At 41.2% G+C, this 17,794-nt stretch overlaps 1 protein-coding gene across 1 annotated transcript; it reads right to left on the reverse strand.

Moving 5' to 3' along the window:
• Window positions 1-64: 64 nt before the first annotated feature.
• On the reverse strand, window positions 65-14,138 carry washc5 (WASH complex subunit 5). The gene is made up of 29 exons (XM_069656123.1): window positions 14,105-14,138; window positions 12,976-13,252; window positions 12,497-12,642; window positions 12,207-12,291; window positions 11,855-11,955; window positions 11,325-11,517; window positions 11,072-11,224; window positions 10,767-10,880; window positions 10,149-10,320; window positions 9,835-9,962; window positions 9,474-9,603; window positions 8,984-9,096; window positions 8,158-8,324; window positions 7,185-7,260; window positions 6,951-7,061; window positions 6,344-6,484; window positions 5,719-5,799; window positions 4,567-4,668; window positions 4,115-4,294; window positions 3,855-3,979; window positions 3,574-3,736; window positions 3,322-3,424; window positions 3,152-3,231; window positions 2,822-2,925; window positions 1,702-1,831; window positions 1,439-1,535; window positions 991-1,144; window positions 746-833; window positions 65-542 (listed from the first exon to the last, which is right to left on the reverse strand). The coding sequence occupies exons 2-29, from the start codon at window positions 13,159-13,161 to the stop codon at window positions 486-488; spliced, it is 3,480 nt and encodes a 1,159-aa protein (XP_069512224.1). The 5' UTR covers window positions 13,162-13,252; window positions 14,105-14,138; the 3' UTR covers window positions 65-485.
• Between the last annotated feature and the right edge of the window lie 3,656 nt (window positions 14,139-17,794).

Below are 17,794 nucleotides of genomic sequence, written 5' to 3' on the forward strand. Positions count from 1 at the left end.
AACACAAAATACCTTAATACGAACAATTGTATTTTTTTTAATGATTTCATTTGGAAATGGCACAAAATGATGTACAAAATTGGCAAGTTAAGTCATAAACATTTTAAATTTTCTATCTATATACAATCTATTGTTAGTGCATTAAGACATTAATGGTCAATGAAATGTGCAGGCTTCAGTAAACAGTTCAATAAGCTTTGTTTAAATGAAAACATTAAAGCACAGTTGTAAATCAGAACATGAATGAAAGCTGAACTCCATTTGGCTGCTTCACTTTTGGGGTTTTGGTTTAATGCCTCCCGAGTCACTGACAGTCATGACTAACTGGGACACATGAATAAAAGAAAGATTGTTTTAATGAATGTTAATCATTAATTTCATTAGTAACACCTGTGTTTTTCCTACAAGTGTAAGAGTGAAAATGTCATAAAAAAGCATATGGCAGCAACAGCTACATTTTCTGATGAAACACTTCATCCAGATTTTCACAGTATTGTTCTGAACTCATCAAAAATAAAACTGGGCACATGAGCTTCCACCACCTGAAGAACACAAAGGAAATAAAGAGAAGTACATGTTAATATCCCACAGTAAAAACATTGTGTTTAAAAAGGTCTATAGTTGTGTTTCATTCAGGGCATGGTACCTGTTTTATACTTGAGCTGTAAGGTATTACATCTTACTGTATAATGATACAGAAAATCACGTCAATTCTTAAAATCAGTCAAGGTCAAAGATGTCCTACCTTACGCGACAGTTTTGTGTACTTTACATAGTCTTCCAGGAACATCAGTGCTCCCACCACATCAGAGGGCATGTCGGGGATCTTCTGACTATGATACGATAAATACAGTTGTTCATAACAGCATACATTTCAGAAGAGTATTTACATCAAGAATAAAAGAGAAAATAATATCTATGACACAAAAGAAAGTGATTAAATATGTAATTCTATCATTGATTCCAAAGTAGTTAAGTCTGTTGTGTTACCTTGTGCATTGCTCCATGATCGAGCGGATGAACTGACCAATGAGAGCCAAGAACTGTTGTGTGTATCTGGAGTGGAACTGCTTGAGCAAGGTGAGCATGCCGAGCACAAGCGGAGGCCAGTCGACTGGATCTGTGGCTTTCCTGCACGTCATTCCTGGGAAAACATCAGTCCTGTGGTCATTAACAAATAACAGGCAATACACAATAAAGCCAGCAGTGTCCCAGCCGAAAGTGACTCGCATCTATAAGAAAATATAAGGTAAACAGTGTATTAAATACATCTCAATATGTGATGAATAACTCGACTCAATGAAATTCAGCTTCTCTGAAACATCAACCATCACAGCATACAGATTTTACTTGTTGCACTCACAATCGATCAACTTAATAACTCATCAACAACAGTATGACAAGACCTGTAATATAGCAAGCTAATTAAAAAACTTGCCTTGGTTCTTGCTGTACTGAAGTTTAGGCAGCTGAGCGATAATAAACAGGAAGTTGATGATGGGGAAGTAAGGAAGGCGCTTAGTGGTTATGTAGATCTGTGAGAAACATTAACAGAAGAAAAGCATCAGATCATACTGTCACCTTCAACCATGCCAAACAGAAAATAGTCAGAGAGAATGTCTAAAATAAACACGTGACAACGGTTTCAATTTGTGGTGAACAATCATCATCACACAATAACCACACCCATCATCTCCAGACCTTGTTGAGTGGGTTGTGAATGCCAGCAGCCTCCAGGTAGGCAGTGATGTCATACAGAAGAGTGTTGTCCTCTTTAGGGTAGGGCAGGGACGGGTCCTGGTAGTGAGCTTCAATGTCTGCCAGCAGAGACCTGCAGGAGACACAATAAGAGTTCAGCAAAAGTTACTTATCTACAAGTAATTGTGCTTTAATTCTAATTAGGAAAAGTCACATGATATGTTTTATTTTTGAATCAGACAGCAAAAGCTTTAACATTAACTAATTAACATACACCGATCAGCCATAACATTATGACCCCATTATGAACATTTCGTCCTCGAGGTTGATGTGTGGTGCTGCATAGCCTCAGAAGAAGGCGGTCTGGTCTGATGAATCATGTTTTCATCACATCGCTTACCTGGGGAAGATATGGCACCAGGATGCACTATGGGTAGAAGGCGAGCCAGCAGAGGCAGTGTGATGATTTGGACAATGTCCTGCTGGGAAACCTTGGGTCCTGCCATTCATGTGGATGTTACTTTGACACGTACCACCTACCTGAACATTGTTGCAGACCAAGTACACCCCTTCATGGAAACTGTATTCCCTAATGGCAGTCGCCTCTTTCAGCAGGATAATGTGCACTGCCACACTGCAACGATGTTTCAGGAATGGTTTGAGGAACACGACGAGTTCAAGGTGTTGACTTGGCCTCCAAATTCCCCAGATCTCTCAATTGAGCGTCTCTGGGATGTGCTGAACAAATAAGTCTGATCCATGGAGGCCCCACCTCGCAACTTACAGGACTGAAAGGATCTGCTGCTAACGTCTTGGTGCCAGATACTTCAGCACACCTTCAGAGGTCTACTGAAGTCCATGCCTCGACGGGTCAGGGCTGTTTTTGCGGCAAAAGGAGGACCTACACAATATTAGGCAGGGGGTCATACTGTTTGAGCTGATCGGTGTACTATTACGGCTTTGCAAAAGAAATGGTGATAATACAACTTTTATATGCAGTGTTACAGACATGTATCAGGAGTCGAAAGCACCTAATGACAACAATAATCTTACACTGTAACATAGTTACAGAGACATTAGAGAATTAATAATGTATACTCTGAGGTGGTGAGACCGGACTGACTTGTTCAGGTTCTCCAGGGCTGCAGCCAAGTGTTTGGAGTCAAACTTGCAGGAGTAGTTCAGCTCATTAGCGATCTGCTGTCTGAGAATCTGCATCTGACCAACCTACGACAAACACATGTATTCAACATCATTTTTATAGCATCATGTCTTTACAAGCATTAGGTTTGAGTGGCATGAAAATACACGAGAGAGGGTGGGGTGGATTAAAGCTTCATTGAGGATTGTAAACACAATTTCGGCTCGTGTTTAATCTTCCAAGACAGCTCAACCCACAAACATCACAAAGTTATTAATGATTATTTTCTATCACAACATTAGACACCATTACCTTCATGATGGCCTCAAGGTATGCTCCCCAGATCTTCTGGGTTTTGGCTACAGCACTTGCATACACTTTGCTGGCATTACCTGTTGCAGAAAAAACAGAAACATTGTTCTAAAGCTGTTCAAAATAAAAAGATCTTGGCAGGTTGTAGGATTTCCTTAATAAATACCTACCCACAATGCCCTGGACTGGGTTAACTGCCATCAGCATGGCTTTAAAAACATCCACCACAGCTCTATCCTTCAGGATGGTCTTCTGAAGCATCGTCAGGAAGTTCTGAAGAGAGGCACAGGGTGCAAAAACATTCAGGCCATGTACACTTAAGATACCATAAAAGCCCCTTACAGAGCTCAAAACAGGAATTAGTCTCCTCTCAGCCTGGTGGTAGCTTTGCAGAGCCTGGGACCTCTGTGAAAGCTAATTACCTGAAGTTCCTTGACAATCATGAAGCAGAGCAGGCGGTCCAGTCCGTTGAGGCCAAATGTACCCAGCGTGTTCTGGATCTCAGAGAACAGCCGGTTGTTGGTGACTTCCTGGTGGTACTTCAGGTCATACCAGGTGTTCATCTGATCGAAGTAGCATGTTATCCTGTATAAAGAATAAAGGTTAACAACAGAAGCTTCTATTTCTATCTTTAAAACACTTCTCAGGATTTAAATAAGTTTTGTTTTTCAATTTCACTTTTATTCTCGAGGAGACAACGTACTTGGGATCAGTGATTCGGAGGATCTCTCTGCAGAGACGACCGATGAAGGTGGCCGATTCATCCACAGAGGGAAACTTTGGGATGGGGATGTGGGTGGACTGATGCACACTCTGCCAGTCCTGGATCTGATGGGAGGCAAGGGAAAGAACCAATCAACCAAAGCATTTCTTATTGAATACAGAGGGACGAACTGAGGTCAGCGCTCCATTTGAGGATGTGATGAGAAGAAGTCAAACGCATGCTGCTGTGTTGAGCCTGACCTTTGCCCTGAGGAAGCTGTTGCACTCCTGTTCAACATTGTAGTTGATGATGCGGGACACTTCCTCCTGCCAGATCTTAAGGCCATAAATGCTGACGTAGTCCTGGATGTATTCAAACGACCTGTAGAAGCCGTCCATGGTGGCTGCCATCTCCTTCAGCTTGGGCATCAGCTCGCTGGGCTAAAGCGTGGAAGATTTCTGTTTAGTTATTTCATTTTTTCACTGATGTCGTCCTCAATCCTCACAGAGCAAGAGGAAATTAAGACATTATATACATTGTAATGACAAATTTATAATGAGATATTTAAAATTGAATTCTGGGCAAAACCTGTAATTGTAAAATGTAAATCCAGTGTCCTGAAGAAGCTGCACCAATTATTAACGCACTCTAAAATATAGTAAAAAAAAAGCAAACAAACAAACATGCAGCATCAGCAGGTCTGATGTCTGACCTTGGCCTTCGGGTTGAAGATCAGTCCTTTGTGCAGAGCGTAAGCCACCCTCTTCACCAGCTCCTTCCTGATGCCGTCCTCCAGAAGCTGCTTGGGATCCACCTAAAGCATCAAAGTGTGTCAGTCAAGTCAAATACAACACAGTCACTTATTCATGAACTGCACTGTGGCTTATGTTAAACGTAAGTCCTGCATGTATGTTTGAACACATGAAAATATGTTTTCATTTTTTTATCATCATGTTAACAGAAAAGATGGAAAACTAAGGGGGGAATTCACTAAGAATGAATTGCGGCTGCTGATAGCTCCATAAATTGCACATCATTTGCCCCTTCTATCTGCTCCGTCTATGGGTCTGATTCACAAAACAAATTGCACTAATGATATTCAAGCGCAAACAAGTTTTGATATTCAAGTTTTGTGTCTGATTGTGCCCTCTGCTGCGTGGTGCTGTGCTCTCAGGCAGTAGTTGAGCATGCACTGATGGATCTCAGTTCCATGCACAGATCGATGATGAGCAGGGAGAAGAACGGGCAGCTCTTTTAACAGTTTATTGTAAAAGTCCAGACTCGACAGGTGTTTACTAGTTTAACTGTCTGTAACGCAGCTTCATCTTTTAAACGAGCGCGCAGCAGCAGCTCGTCCATATTATAATCCCCGTTAATCGTCACAGTGTGCCCGTGTGCCGGGGTTCAGCCTCGCACAGCTCTGGACTGATTGGTCTCCCGATTATAATAATGATGACAATACATTATTAACAAATAGTTTTTACAAAAAAATATATTTTTGATCAGTGGAAACTCAGAGCGTAACAGCCCTTATAATACTGCACCACGGTTACCACCAGCTCTCTGCAGACGGTAATATTTTCACACTAACTGCGCAGTGCTGTTAGCGCTGGTGTTTGTTAATAAGGTGCTTTTGAATAAAAAGGGGCTAAATTTGCCCCGAATGTCTGCATAATGACTCATTTAAATACGTGCAAACGGCACCGGAGCACAGAGACGCTGTTTGCTCTGCAGCTCACTTTGGGATGCATTTAACCCTCTGTGTGTGCTTGGAGAATGAGGCCGAGTCTTTTTAAGTTTTGCAAGTGCAAAAGCCACGCAATCCTTTAGTGAATCAGGCCCTCAATGTTTTAAAAACATTTACCTTAATGATCCCAACTAGAGTGGTCTTCATCATCAGGATCCCCTCAGTGAAAATGGAGATGTCATGGGTCAGTTTAGCCACCTGTAACAACATGAACAGGAGGATGTTTAAGCACACAAATAAAATACCACGGTGAATCAGTCAATTTTCAAGTAATGGAGAAAGCTGAGAGGGTTGTACATCACTTTGTATAAAGACAGATGAACACCAGCAGACAGTGTATTAGTTGAAATATGCCATCCTGTTTTGTTTTCAAGTAAAATTAAAAAATCTATTCAGATGTTGAACTCAATCACGTTTAATCTGAAAGCATTTGACTAAATTTCAATTATGCATTTTTCAATATCCGCCTGACAACATCTAATAAATGTAATTTAAGTAAGTCTCTGCCTGCACCATCTGTTTTCATATTGCTCCGTCTTTTCTCATTTGTGTTTCAAGATTGAAAAATGTTCAGAGAGGCCAGCTAGTACGATTGCCTCTGATCACACACAGTACATGCAGGGCCTCAAATTCTGCTTTTGATATATAAAATCTGAGGAATTGTTTTCATTACACATTCAATTACACTGTGAAACCTTCCAGGAGCTACATGCGCAATATAAAGTATGACAATTTGTGTTACTTCATAGCGAGCCCCGAGCTGGGAGAAGTCCTTTAGCTTGTCCTTATCGAGCCGCGTGGGCACCTCCATGATGTCATGGATCTGCAGCTTGATGATCTTGGCCAGAGAGGTGAACATGCTCTCTGGGATGATCTGCAGCACCTGGAAACAAGAAGAAAAAAACTGAGCTCAAACATCATTCTAACATATGTCTGAGGGTATTTTTTAAGGCAGAAGATTTGAGATTAGTCATCAGAAGCAGATGGTACAAGATGCTGCATGAGAAATCTTGTGTACAGCTAGGAGAAGCAAATCCTCTGGTATAAAGAAGCATGGCGTGTAGCTGATGAAACCAGAAGGTAATGGGATCTTAAGGTACACATCCACTAAGTAGCTGTTTTGGGGAGAATTTGCCAAACAGATGGTCGCAGACACATTAATCACGACTGCAGCTGCTCCTGTTCCTTATCGAACAATCATTTACAGCATGTAGAGCTCATTTGTAAAGTTGTGAAACCACTTTAAAAGAAATATCATTTATCAGTACTACAGGAAGTGCCAAAGAGTGTGCTCTCTTTAGACAGAGGAGCTACATCCTGGTTAAAAACATGATTGTATCATACTGTACCTTCCTGACATAAGCCACCAACTCTCCAGAGTAGAACTGTGACACACTCAGCAGGTCGGCACTGTTGGCCTGGTTTATACGCAGCAAAGGAAGGTCCAATGCAGACGCAAGCTGGAAAACAAACAAAAGAAACCACACAGGGAACAATCCCCCAAATCAAAGCAGAGTAATTACAATCATGTATTGTCTTCTGTCTGTGTGTAAGCATGTGTGTCGGGCAATAACAGTCCTCACCTTGAGAAATGTAGCTCTCAGTTTGGTGACCATTGACGGGTTGACTCTGATGCTCTCCTGCATAATTGATGTGAAACTGCAGAATGAAAGATAAGAAGAAAAACAAGAGAAATCTTCTGGTCACACAAAAAACTAAAATACAACTGAGATAAATGAAAGTCAAAACAACTGCAGCACTGCGGTCTTCTTGATAGTTTATGTACAAAGCTGAGCAGACTGTCTCACTATCTGTGGCTGACAAAGTGAAAGACACATCTGTTGCTATCTGCACCCGACTGAGGAACTTCTTAGAGAATATAAACTGAACTACTGTGAGAGTAGAAAATATGCAAGAAAATCTCGAACTAATGTGGCATTTAACTGAACTGGGTAGCAACTGGGTCATCAAAGATACAGTTTTCGGTTTATTTACGGCTGCTTAACCATCTTCTTCTGCACCTGCATTTTTGAATGACTATGATGCTTATCATTAAAGGGCCAGTTTGCGGATTTTTAACCTCAGTCCTATCATGCTGTTATGGGGGGCTGATGTCATAATGGTAGGAAGAAAAAATGTAATTTCACTCTTGGAGGAATGCTATCTGCTTCTCCATTGGGCCCTGGAAAACCTCCGCCAGACTACGAAAAACATGTCATTTGGCGGAGGCGGAGGTCTCGTTCAAAATCGTCAGCTTTGAAATGTAGACTGAAGACCTGAAGATTTTTTAGACGTACTTTGGATTCTGTACCGCTCTGAGCCACTGTCTGCAGTGAAACGGTAGTATTTCACTCCAGTGTCTCTCGCTGGGCCGTTCCTTTCAGAGGGAGGGGCGCAATGCATGCTGGGTGTTGTAGGAATGTAGAATAGGCGAAACCACGAGCTGTTTGTACAACTTTCTCCACAGCTATGGCGCCAATTTCAAATATTATTGCTTCTATCGATTACAGAGAACACCAGCTTTGACTGACGGTGGCTTTTCCTTTAAATAAGTACCTATCAATTATCTGCCACGCGTAGGACAAGTCTCCAACTATCTGCATGGTAATGAGGACTTCTTCTTTGATATTGATGGTGCGGATCATTTGGTGCAGGAACTTCCTGGTGTCAGCCAGGAACTGACACACCTGCAGGTTCGACTCCAGCTGGTGAAACTCCTGGACCTGAAGACCAAAGAGAGACATAATTTTATGGACACACAGAGCTGGTCAGAAAACAAACAACACAACAAACACATATCTGTATCCAAAGATGGCAGACACTCCACCGGCTGCCTTTGCTGTTTTTAAAAAACACTTCACATTTGGCGTTCATTCACTTTCTGGCTCCTGAGGATAATTTAACGCTGGCACAGAGGATTGTTCTGATGGGCTATTTAATTGTGAAAACACTTATCGAGGGCTATATAAATAAACAGAACCCAGTTTTTCAATTTTTGCAAATTATATTTGTTTTATGTCTCATTTTAGAGAACACTGAGTCAGGATGGACAGGAGAAATGAGGACATTACAATCCACTGAGCCAACAGGACATTTTGATTATGTTCTCTAATGTGTCTTTATTTAGATGCGTTTCACAGCAGTTAATTTTCTCTCTTTGTCTTGCTACCGTTTGCAAATATTGTTGTTAGATGTATTTAATAGCTCTATGTGTGAATCTAGAGCAAATTCCTGGAGCTGCATAACAGTATAAAGTGATTTCAATATTGTAAAACAACTGAAATTTAAGGTCAAAATACTCCTGGCTGATATTTTAGCCATCAACACTTTATGATCAGCATTTGCAGGTTAATATGAAATGCAATAAAATGATTTGTCTCACCTCTACGAGAGCCTGTATGAGCTGAACTGTCTTCCTCCCAGCCGCTGTAGAGTCCTCATAGTTCAAAGACTCGATCTGCTTTGAGATCTCTCTGAACCAGGCCTGTAAGTTCTCTGTGAGGAGCAATGCAGGTGTGTTGCACATGCGGAGAAAGAGTGATATAAAAGTGTTTTTCACAAGCAGTGGTTAAAGAAAAATGGGTCTCTCTTTACAAGAGAGCCAAAGCTGCAGTGACAGAAGTAAGTATGACTGATGTAAATTTAATCCGCCTCTCCCTGCATGTGTGTCCTTGATGCATTTCTTCCTTTATGTCTCCCTGCCTCGACATTTTTCTCGGAACAGCTTCGAGCTTGAATTTAAGCCTTTTTTGTTCCAACGCTGACAGTCAAAGCATGAAGCGCTGCACGGCTAAGGTTCCTCTAGTCAGTGCCACTTCTTTGCTGTGTGTATAATCCTCCACCTTATCCGCCCATATAACAGTGTAACTCACCATTTTTCTCCACCCTGGTAAGAGGTTTGACGCCGGAGAAGACTTCGGCCAGCTCAGTCATCCTCTCCGATCCCTCCTTCTTATAGCTCTCCCATTTGATCTGCTTCTCCAAGAGCATCTGCTTGAACATCTGGAAGAGGGACGGCACAGATGCGCAATCAATGAGGAAGGATAAGTCAGACGAGATATGTAATGAGGACATTAAATTTGTGTCCTCTGCTGGTGATAGACTGGCCATATGCTGTCTCACTGTGTGCTAATACAACACTGAATGAGAATGAGAAATGCAGTGGGCTGACTCAGCTCTTAGGAAGCATCAATGCCATACTCTTACACACTTTTACAGTAGAGAGACTCTCACCTCTTTGAGTGTGAACTCAAACTGTGCAGTGTCTAGCAGCACCTGGAACAGGATCTTTGGCTTGTACTTGGAGTCGACGAGCACTTGGTCTTTGATCTGACGCAGTCGTTTGTTGTTTGGATCATAGGCTGGAAGAAAACAATTCATTTATATTAATTCATATAATAATCATATATTCAGAGGTAAGTGGGAAGTCCGGCCAGCTCACACTAATGGACCAAAGTGACGTTTCTTGCCTATTTACTGTTTTTTGAAGGTAAATTAAAACATAACAAGAAAGATGGTGTCTATTCTTCTGCAAGCTACAGTCTCACCTGACTCTGCAGAGTGCAGCATCAGCCAGCGGATAGCGACGTTGCAGTCCCTCAGATAGTTAAGTAGTTTGGGAATGTTGTCGAGGATGATCTCCTCCCTGAGGAAGCCTTCCTTCAGCAGCTGCTGCACCTGAGGCCTCAGGCTCTCCATGCTGGCTGCGTACCGAGTGGCCTAAACACACAGTGATGGTGGCGGTTTTGTTTGGGTGATAAGTGAAAAGAATCCTCCATCTTGGATGATAAATTAATTATTTATCCACTCCCACTAGTAGCCATTAGAAAGCATGGCAAAGTCAGCAGATGGCACACTAAATGAAGGATGCTCGGTTTCCTCCTTCTGCTGTCAGCGCACCGTTCTTCAAGACCATGACAAGCATCTTTGTTCCTCCACATACTTCCATTTTTATCAAACTTTTCAAGACAAGTTTTCTAAAGTCACAGCTTTGATTAATCCCCTTGAGTGTAAATTTAGATTCTGCACAGTCACTGTAGATGACTTATAAATTCTGTAGACACCGTTATCAGCACCTGCACACAATAGAGCGCCACACTGACGGACTGTAAATCGACAAAGCCAGAGGCTGTGTGACATTGAAGCCACTCGAAAACTTTCCATACCTGCTCTCTGATGTTTGCAGACTCCAGGGTGTAGTTGAGAGCAGTTTTGGCAGCTTTGTACGGCTCCCAGGCCTCCACCAGGTTAACTGTGATCCCCATGTAGATACTGATGACCTGCAGGCAGACATCACAAACCATTCAGGACAACTTTCACAATAAAAAATGGACACAAAGCAAGATAAAATAAATAAGTGAATTCCAAAACATGACACAATTACTGCTATAAAAAATCATATTCAGTTTATTCAAATGAAAATCTTCGAGATTATATCTTTAACAACCCTTCCATATAACAAATGTCTTACCCAGTTGTCAGGGAAGTACTTGTCCACTATCTCCCTCATCTTGGCCTGCTGGGTTTGCAGGATGGAGGGGCTGAAGTACAGGCAGACATATAGCATAGCTGCCTGGTTAGCCAGAGCTGTGCTACGATGCTCCGGGAGAGGGTACGCAGACACCTGATGGACAGGAAGGGAAATGTGATTATAGTTCCAGCCCATAACACATGACACAATCTAACACACTCAAAAGTATGATGTCCAAGCAAACGTTTCTCACTTGGTTGTATATGTCGTCGGATCGCAGCCTCCCAATGACCATGCTAATAAAAGTGGTGCTAATGGGAACTCTGTGGAAGTAGCTCTCTGGATAGTTGGCTGGTCGTTTGGCTCCCGGCTGACTGGAGTAGCCCGTGCTGCGCAGCAGCTTGCAGATGTCATCCAGGTTGGAGTCGGCTGAGGAACGGGCAGCACTGAAGAAAATGTAGAGCAAAATAATGAACCACTAATCTACCAAGAAAGATGTTCTTGTGAAAATGTTTGCATTTTATTACAAGTTAACTGATATTTTGATGCAAATAAGACTACAAAAGGAAAAAAAGAGAGCATCCATATTAAATCACATTTCAAACATATTTACATAAAGAGGCGATAATACAGAGAGATAAAATGAGATCAGGTACACACACTATAATGTTTACTCAGTATTTAAAGCGAATGCACACACGAGTCAAGCATGTGTCAGAGTATGTTGGATGTGTGTGTGTGTGTGGGTGTGTGTGTGTGTGGGCGTATGATTCACAAACACACCTGTATCTATAGTAGGAAACAAGCATCCGCTCTCTGACCTCTCCTTCTATTTTCTGGTCAATTACCAGCAACATGACTCCATAGAGGTAGAGAGCTTCACACTGAGGGGAAGAGAAAACAAACACATCATCATCTACTCCTGTAGTGTATTTGAGGTTATTTACATTTATGTTATCATATCACGTGTCGTTCAAAGGGTTATGTATGAAAATCAATCTGCAAAAAAACACTGACACAGCCACTTTATTAATTCTGATTCAAACTCATCACAAACAGATACTTAAAAGATGTAATGAAAGCTTGTTTCTGTAATGTTACAAAATTAAACCTGATTTGCATTTGTGTCACTTACTAAAAGCTGTTTCCCATCCTCATTTAGCAGCACAGTCTCCAGGGTCTGCTGAATATAAACTCCCTCATGTAGGTCATCCAAATATCTGCAGGGAGGATAAATTGATAAAATGAAGTATTTTGATTTAGTCTTATTATTATATTGAGGCTAAAAGGGGGGAAAGGGGGGAAAGGAGTGTAAATCAAGGTTGGGGAAATTGTTTTATTAATATGTATTTCAACAGGACAACTCAAAACATTTGTATATATTTAGAATAACTTTTAACTAACTATCCCCGTCTCAAGTCTTACCTGTTAAGATCCACTATATATTTGTGGACACTCTCAAAAGCCAGATAGAACCTGGACAGAATCTCAATGTTGTTCTCTCTAAACTCTTCATCCAGGTCTTGAAGGTCCGGTTTGGTTTCCAGCTTCGCCTCGTAATACTCCGGACCCTATGGAAGAAGATTTTATAATCAACAACCACGTCATTATGAAAATGTACGCACACCTTTAATCAAAGATAGACAAGACAGATCAGCTGTTCCAATAAGAAAATAACTGTTTTCTTAAATATCATACACAGATCTTGTTTGTTTCTGTTTAGAGCTGTAAAAAATACAGCTGAAAAAAATTCTTCAACTCCTATTACTTTCAATAAATATAATAATGGCTTGAACATTCACTACACCACAGTACATCAAGTCTCTTGTAAGTTAAACTTCAAGTGAGATTGTAGCTAATTGTTTAATTGTTTGATTTAGCGCCTGTCCTGATGAAATTCATACCTTAAAGTAGCTGAAGTCACAGATAATGTCTCCATATTTCTGCTGGTCGCTTTTGTCTCTGAGTCTGAAAACTGCAGGGATGAAGTCAGAGAGGCGCAAGAGCTCTGCAATGATGGCATTTCCTCTTGAAACTATCCTGAGGATAGCCTGTCCACACAGGTTGTTCTCCGCCAGGAAGTCCACCATAGCAGCTGGAGGAAGAGGAGGTGGAGAAAGATGCTCAGAACAGCCACACCTGGACCCTGTGTTTGTGCAGTAGACTGTTTGGATACTTCAGCTGGAAAAAGAAAGGCAGGTAAATTACGTGAATGTAAGTATTTTTGATCATATTTTCATTTATATCTGCGTGTCATTGAGCAAGACATTGAATGTCTGCCATCATTCAGACTGACTCCTGTGAGAAGCAAAGAGAGTACAAGTAACAATGCTTATTACAGCATTACTATTTGTACTTAGCAACTATATGAAGGCGTTGGAGGAAGACGCATCAGGCTAAAGATCTGACTAATGACTTTCCCAATGTGATCGAGGATATGTTGACTTGTGTTTGCAATTGTAATGTGTTGTATGTCTGTAACTGTGTTAAAGTGCTGCTGCTGTCCAGGCCAGGACACTTTTGTAAAAGAGACTTTTAATCACAGTGAGGTGTTTCTTGGTGAAATGAATTAAACGAATAATAAAATAGAGTACTATCAGAGTATGGAGTTTTGAGCATGTCTTACTTTGTTCCCAAACATTTTCGTTACTTACTTCTCTCTCATTTAAATTCATTAGAGCTATCTAATAGGCTATATGTCTTATAGACTATTAGCTTTAACAATTTCCAGCTTTGTCAAGACACGTTAAAAACGTTTTGGCAGCTTTTAATAGACTTGTTGTTTGCCTCTAAGCGTACCAATTTGTAATAGGTAGTTATTAAATGGTCATGTGTTAGCTAAGCTCTTCCAAATGCCACCAAGCTATCGTTAGCATGTAGCCTGCTAGTTACATCGACCAGCCTTGATGCTGCGGACGACAACATATTAAAACGTGCACATACATTATGGCAAACTACCCTTTTTCTAGTCGTTATTATTTCAATTAAATAGCTGGAAATTATTTAACTCCAAGACTACAAAAAAATGCTTGCCTCTTTGAGTCTTCTCTTCCCTGTTTACTTCCTCATGACCAACCACATGACTCTGCTGATGGGTGCGTTTGATTTAGGTCATTCAGCACGCCGGAGAGGAGCCGTAACAACTTTATGACCCAAGTTTGCCTTCTTCCACGAAAAGTACATTTAGTATGTATTGTCTTATGATGATACCTGATGTAATATGAATCAAAACTATTATCTTTACAGACAGAATCGCTAAGTAAACTCTTATTTGTTGTATTTTCCCGGTGCACTCCGGTGCTTAAACTCAGTTGGGTGTGCATGTTTCTCTAGATGGCGACAGAGGTCCACCGTACCCTCATTTTATCTCTCTCACTGCTGCTCCACCAGCTACACTGTGTGCAGATTTCTGACTCCACAGGGATGCAGTGATTTGCAGGGATTGAGTGATGAGAATAAGCCAGAACTGAAATTAAACAAACCTAATGTGGAAAACGTCAAAAAGAAATCCAAAAGGAAGAAAGTGAACATACTAAAACCTCAAGGCAACTAATATCCTCCTCATAAATTTTTTCTTGTTCTCTCTGACTGGACTTTCCTGTCAATTTTAAAAGCAACCCACTTATTATTCGTCATGAGTACAAATAAGTCTTGCTGGTGAATTAATGAACCTTGCTTATAAATACTTGAGTTTCCCCACCCACTGTGTCTGACAGGGCTGAAAAAAGCAATAACCTGCATGACCAACATGTGGTCATCATGGATGAATAAGCAAATGCCCTCGTGTTTCCTTCAAATACTGATTGAATTGGACTTTTATTGCCAATAAGTCTGACACGCTGGCAGGCACTTCCTTTAAGCAGTGTGAGCTGGAGGTTAATCACAATCATATGGAGAGAGCTGTTTGTTTGACCTGTCCCCTCTCTGTGAAGCAGAACAAGGTTCCATATCAATCCTGAACCACTTTATGTCCCCGTGTATCCCCTTCCTCATTATTCAACATTAAAACTCTTGTAAATCTGTAATACAACACTGCTACATCATTTTAATTGCATTTTTTTCTTTGATATGCAAATGACTCTCTGCTTCAGGGTATTATCTTCAGAACACTTTTACTTCATTCATTACAGCGTGGTGATTGACAGGTAACTAGAACCCAGACAGTCTGACATATGGCAAGGTTAGCTCTGTTTAACGTCCTGAATAACGTGCTTTTTATCTCGCCGAGCCACTGGAGCACCATTATTTCAATGCATTTTATAGTGAGGACAAGGGAAAAAGACAGACAGGTGTAATTTAGATTCACAGCTCGCCTCCTCATTGACCTGCGCCGTCCACAAACTACACACTGTGTCCCTGCGGCCAGTGGATTTATTACCCGTTTACCATCACACCAAGGTCACATTCTCAGCAGCACCTGGGTCAGCTGTATGGGCTTACTGGGAAGCATCATGAAAGGTTTTCACTAATGAGGTCTCTCACTACACACCTTCTTTATTAACCTTCTGGCGCCTTAAGGGCTTTCTCTTCTTGTTATCGAGATTGGTCTTTGTAGAATCTCTTCCGAGAATTGCTTTTATTGTGAAATACGAGCTTGTTTGTGATGAATCAAATGCATATGCAGGGAAGAGACACCCTATATACACTGCAACAGTACAATCTTTTCCCATTGAGTAATATTCATGACACATTTTGTATATTCATTTAGTTATCGACTGAAAAGCGGCCAAATGACCCTCATGTCTCTGCCCATTAAGGGCATTGACGGATCTCAGTTCTCTTTCCCTGAGCAGCCCGGCGGCCATTGACTGTTGGGTCAGGTAATTATCATTTGTCAGTGAAACCCTTGAATTGGCTGACAAATGATGATTGCTTCTTTCTCTGTGAGCTACTTTATGTGCCAACGAACTGACAAAATAAAAGACTTTGGATAACGTTTTAAAGAAGGAGTGACTCAGAGGTTTATAAACTGGAGGTTATTGTCAGTATTCAGCAGCTGTAAGCGAGTGGTTTTAAAGTTCTGCGTCTGCATGTATGTAAAGACGGCCAGAGTGCACACATGCAAGGGCGTCCCATGTATGTGTGTGTGTGCCAGAGTGCATTAGCAAACGCACACGTGTGCATGTGTCCCCTCAGGCCCTGTGTGCCCTTTATTAGCAGCAACTTGACTCTATTCAGCTTGGCTAGTGATTAAACCTTTTCATGGCGGGAACTTTCACACTGCTGTGAACTGTGTGAGGTGATTAAAGGCTGCTCAATTTGTAGTCCGGTCCCACTGCTATTCTTCCTCATTGATCTTTTTCAGGCCCTTGAAGTGAGAGCAGCACACAGCAGGCGTCTCTCATTGGAATGAGACGGGAAACATACCCTGCACTCGTCTCTCTGCTCTCAAGTCAGCAATATATTTCACAGACATGTTTCAAATCTAATTACAGCTGAAATTAGCTGCCATGTATGGCTGGTATAATAAGGTCTATGCTATTAACTTTGCTGTGTTTCTTTTGATATTGTTTTATGGATTTAATTAAGCTCTTTTATGTTGAACAGTGTGCATGAATACATATCAAGCAGAATTCCATGAATAACGTGCTCAGACGACCGTTGATCTTTATAATATACGACACACCACTCAAGAAGGTTAAAGCACATTAAATCAAATGTAATTCCCCCCTGGAATAGAGTCCTCAGAGACTTTCATTATAATATTCTGTCATGGCAAACTAAATACATCCGGGATTTATTTTTATTTTACCTGTGTTTTATCCATAAACTGTATAAAAAGATGGACGACATGACAGCTCCCCAAAAGTGAAGCCAAACCATCTCTATCGCCCCCTGCTGACTGGCTGCAGTATAGGACATAAAGCCCGCCTCCTCCATGTTAACAGATGGGACATGAGTCGAATTATAAAATCAAATACACGCCAAATACATTTTTCTCAAACATGGTTTCTGTCATTATAGTTAGTTCTTATCATGCTGATTCACGTCCAAGTGTTCATTTTTCTGACAAGTTTATTTTTAATTAGTTATTTGATGCTGTCAAAAGGATGATTGACAGCTCTGTTGACGAATACAGCTCCTGCAGCCGATCTGTTCTGGATCAGCAGAGTAGAGGAGGAATGATGAGAGGAAACGTAACTCCAAATGACCTTACCATCGCAGGATGGCAGCGCCCGTCACTGGGGCTATTTTGGCTTCAATATCATACAATGAGAGCAGATGGAGATGCATCGTCTATCTATATATACAGTCTTTAGTTGGACCCGCATAGAGCAGGCCCACCCACAGATGGCTGGGCCCCTGAAAAGTTCCAGTAAAGGATCATCTGATTTATTTATATCAATAAATGTACTTTCAGAGGAAGACATAGTAGTGGTGGTGCCTTCACCGGCGCTAGTTACCTCCTGGTCTCTCATGGTAACTGTAACGTTAGCGTCCTGGCTAAAGTTTGTCTCTTTAGCCTGGTTCGAAGCAGCTCTCTGGGCCAACTGAAAAAAGTTGGTTGGCAGATTTTTACTCTCTTTTTCTCTCTCCTTTCTTTCTGGCATCCTGATTTATGCACAGATACTGGCACGGCAATAATTCAAAAGACTCAGTACTCAATAAATTAATTATAACTTTTGGCACTTTTAAAGTAATGACGAGTATTTTCTCAGATTAAGAATTGGTTATCTTTGCTTATATGTAGACTAAGTAAAGTAATTGCTTGCCTCCAGGGGC

This window comes from Semicossyphus pulcher, unplaced genomic scaffold (genome assembly GCF_022749685.1).
Source record: "Semicossyphus pulcher isolate SPU_LCO1_2020_fin unplaced genomic scaffold, fSemPul1.0.p SCAF_9, whole genome shotgun sequence".
In the NCBI taxonomy this organism is placed as follows: domain Eukaryota; kingdom Metazoa; phylum Chordata; class Actinopteri; order Labriformes; family Labridae; genus Semicossyphus; species Semicossyphus pulcher.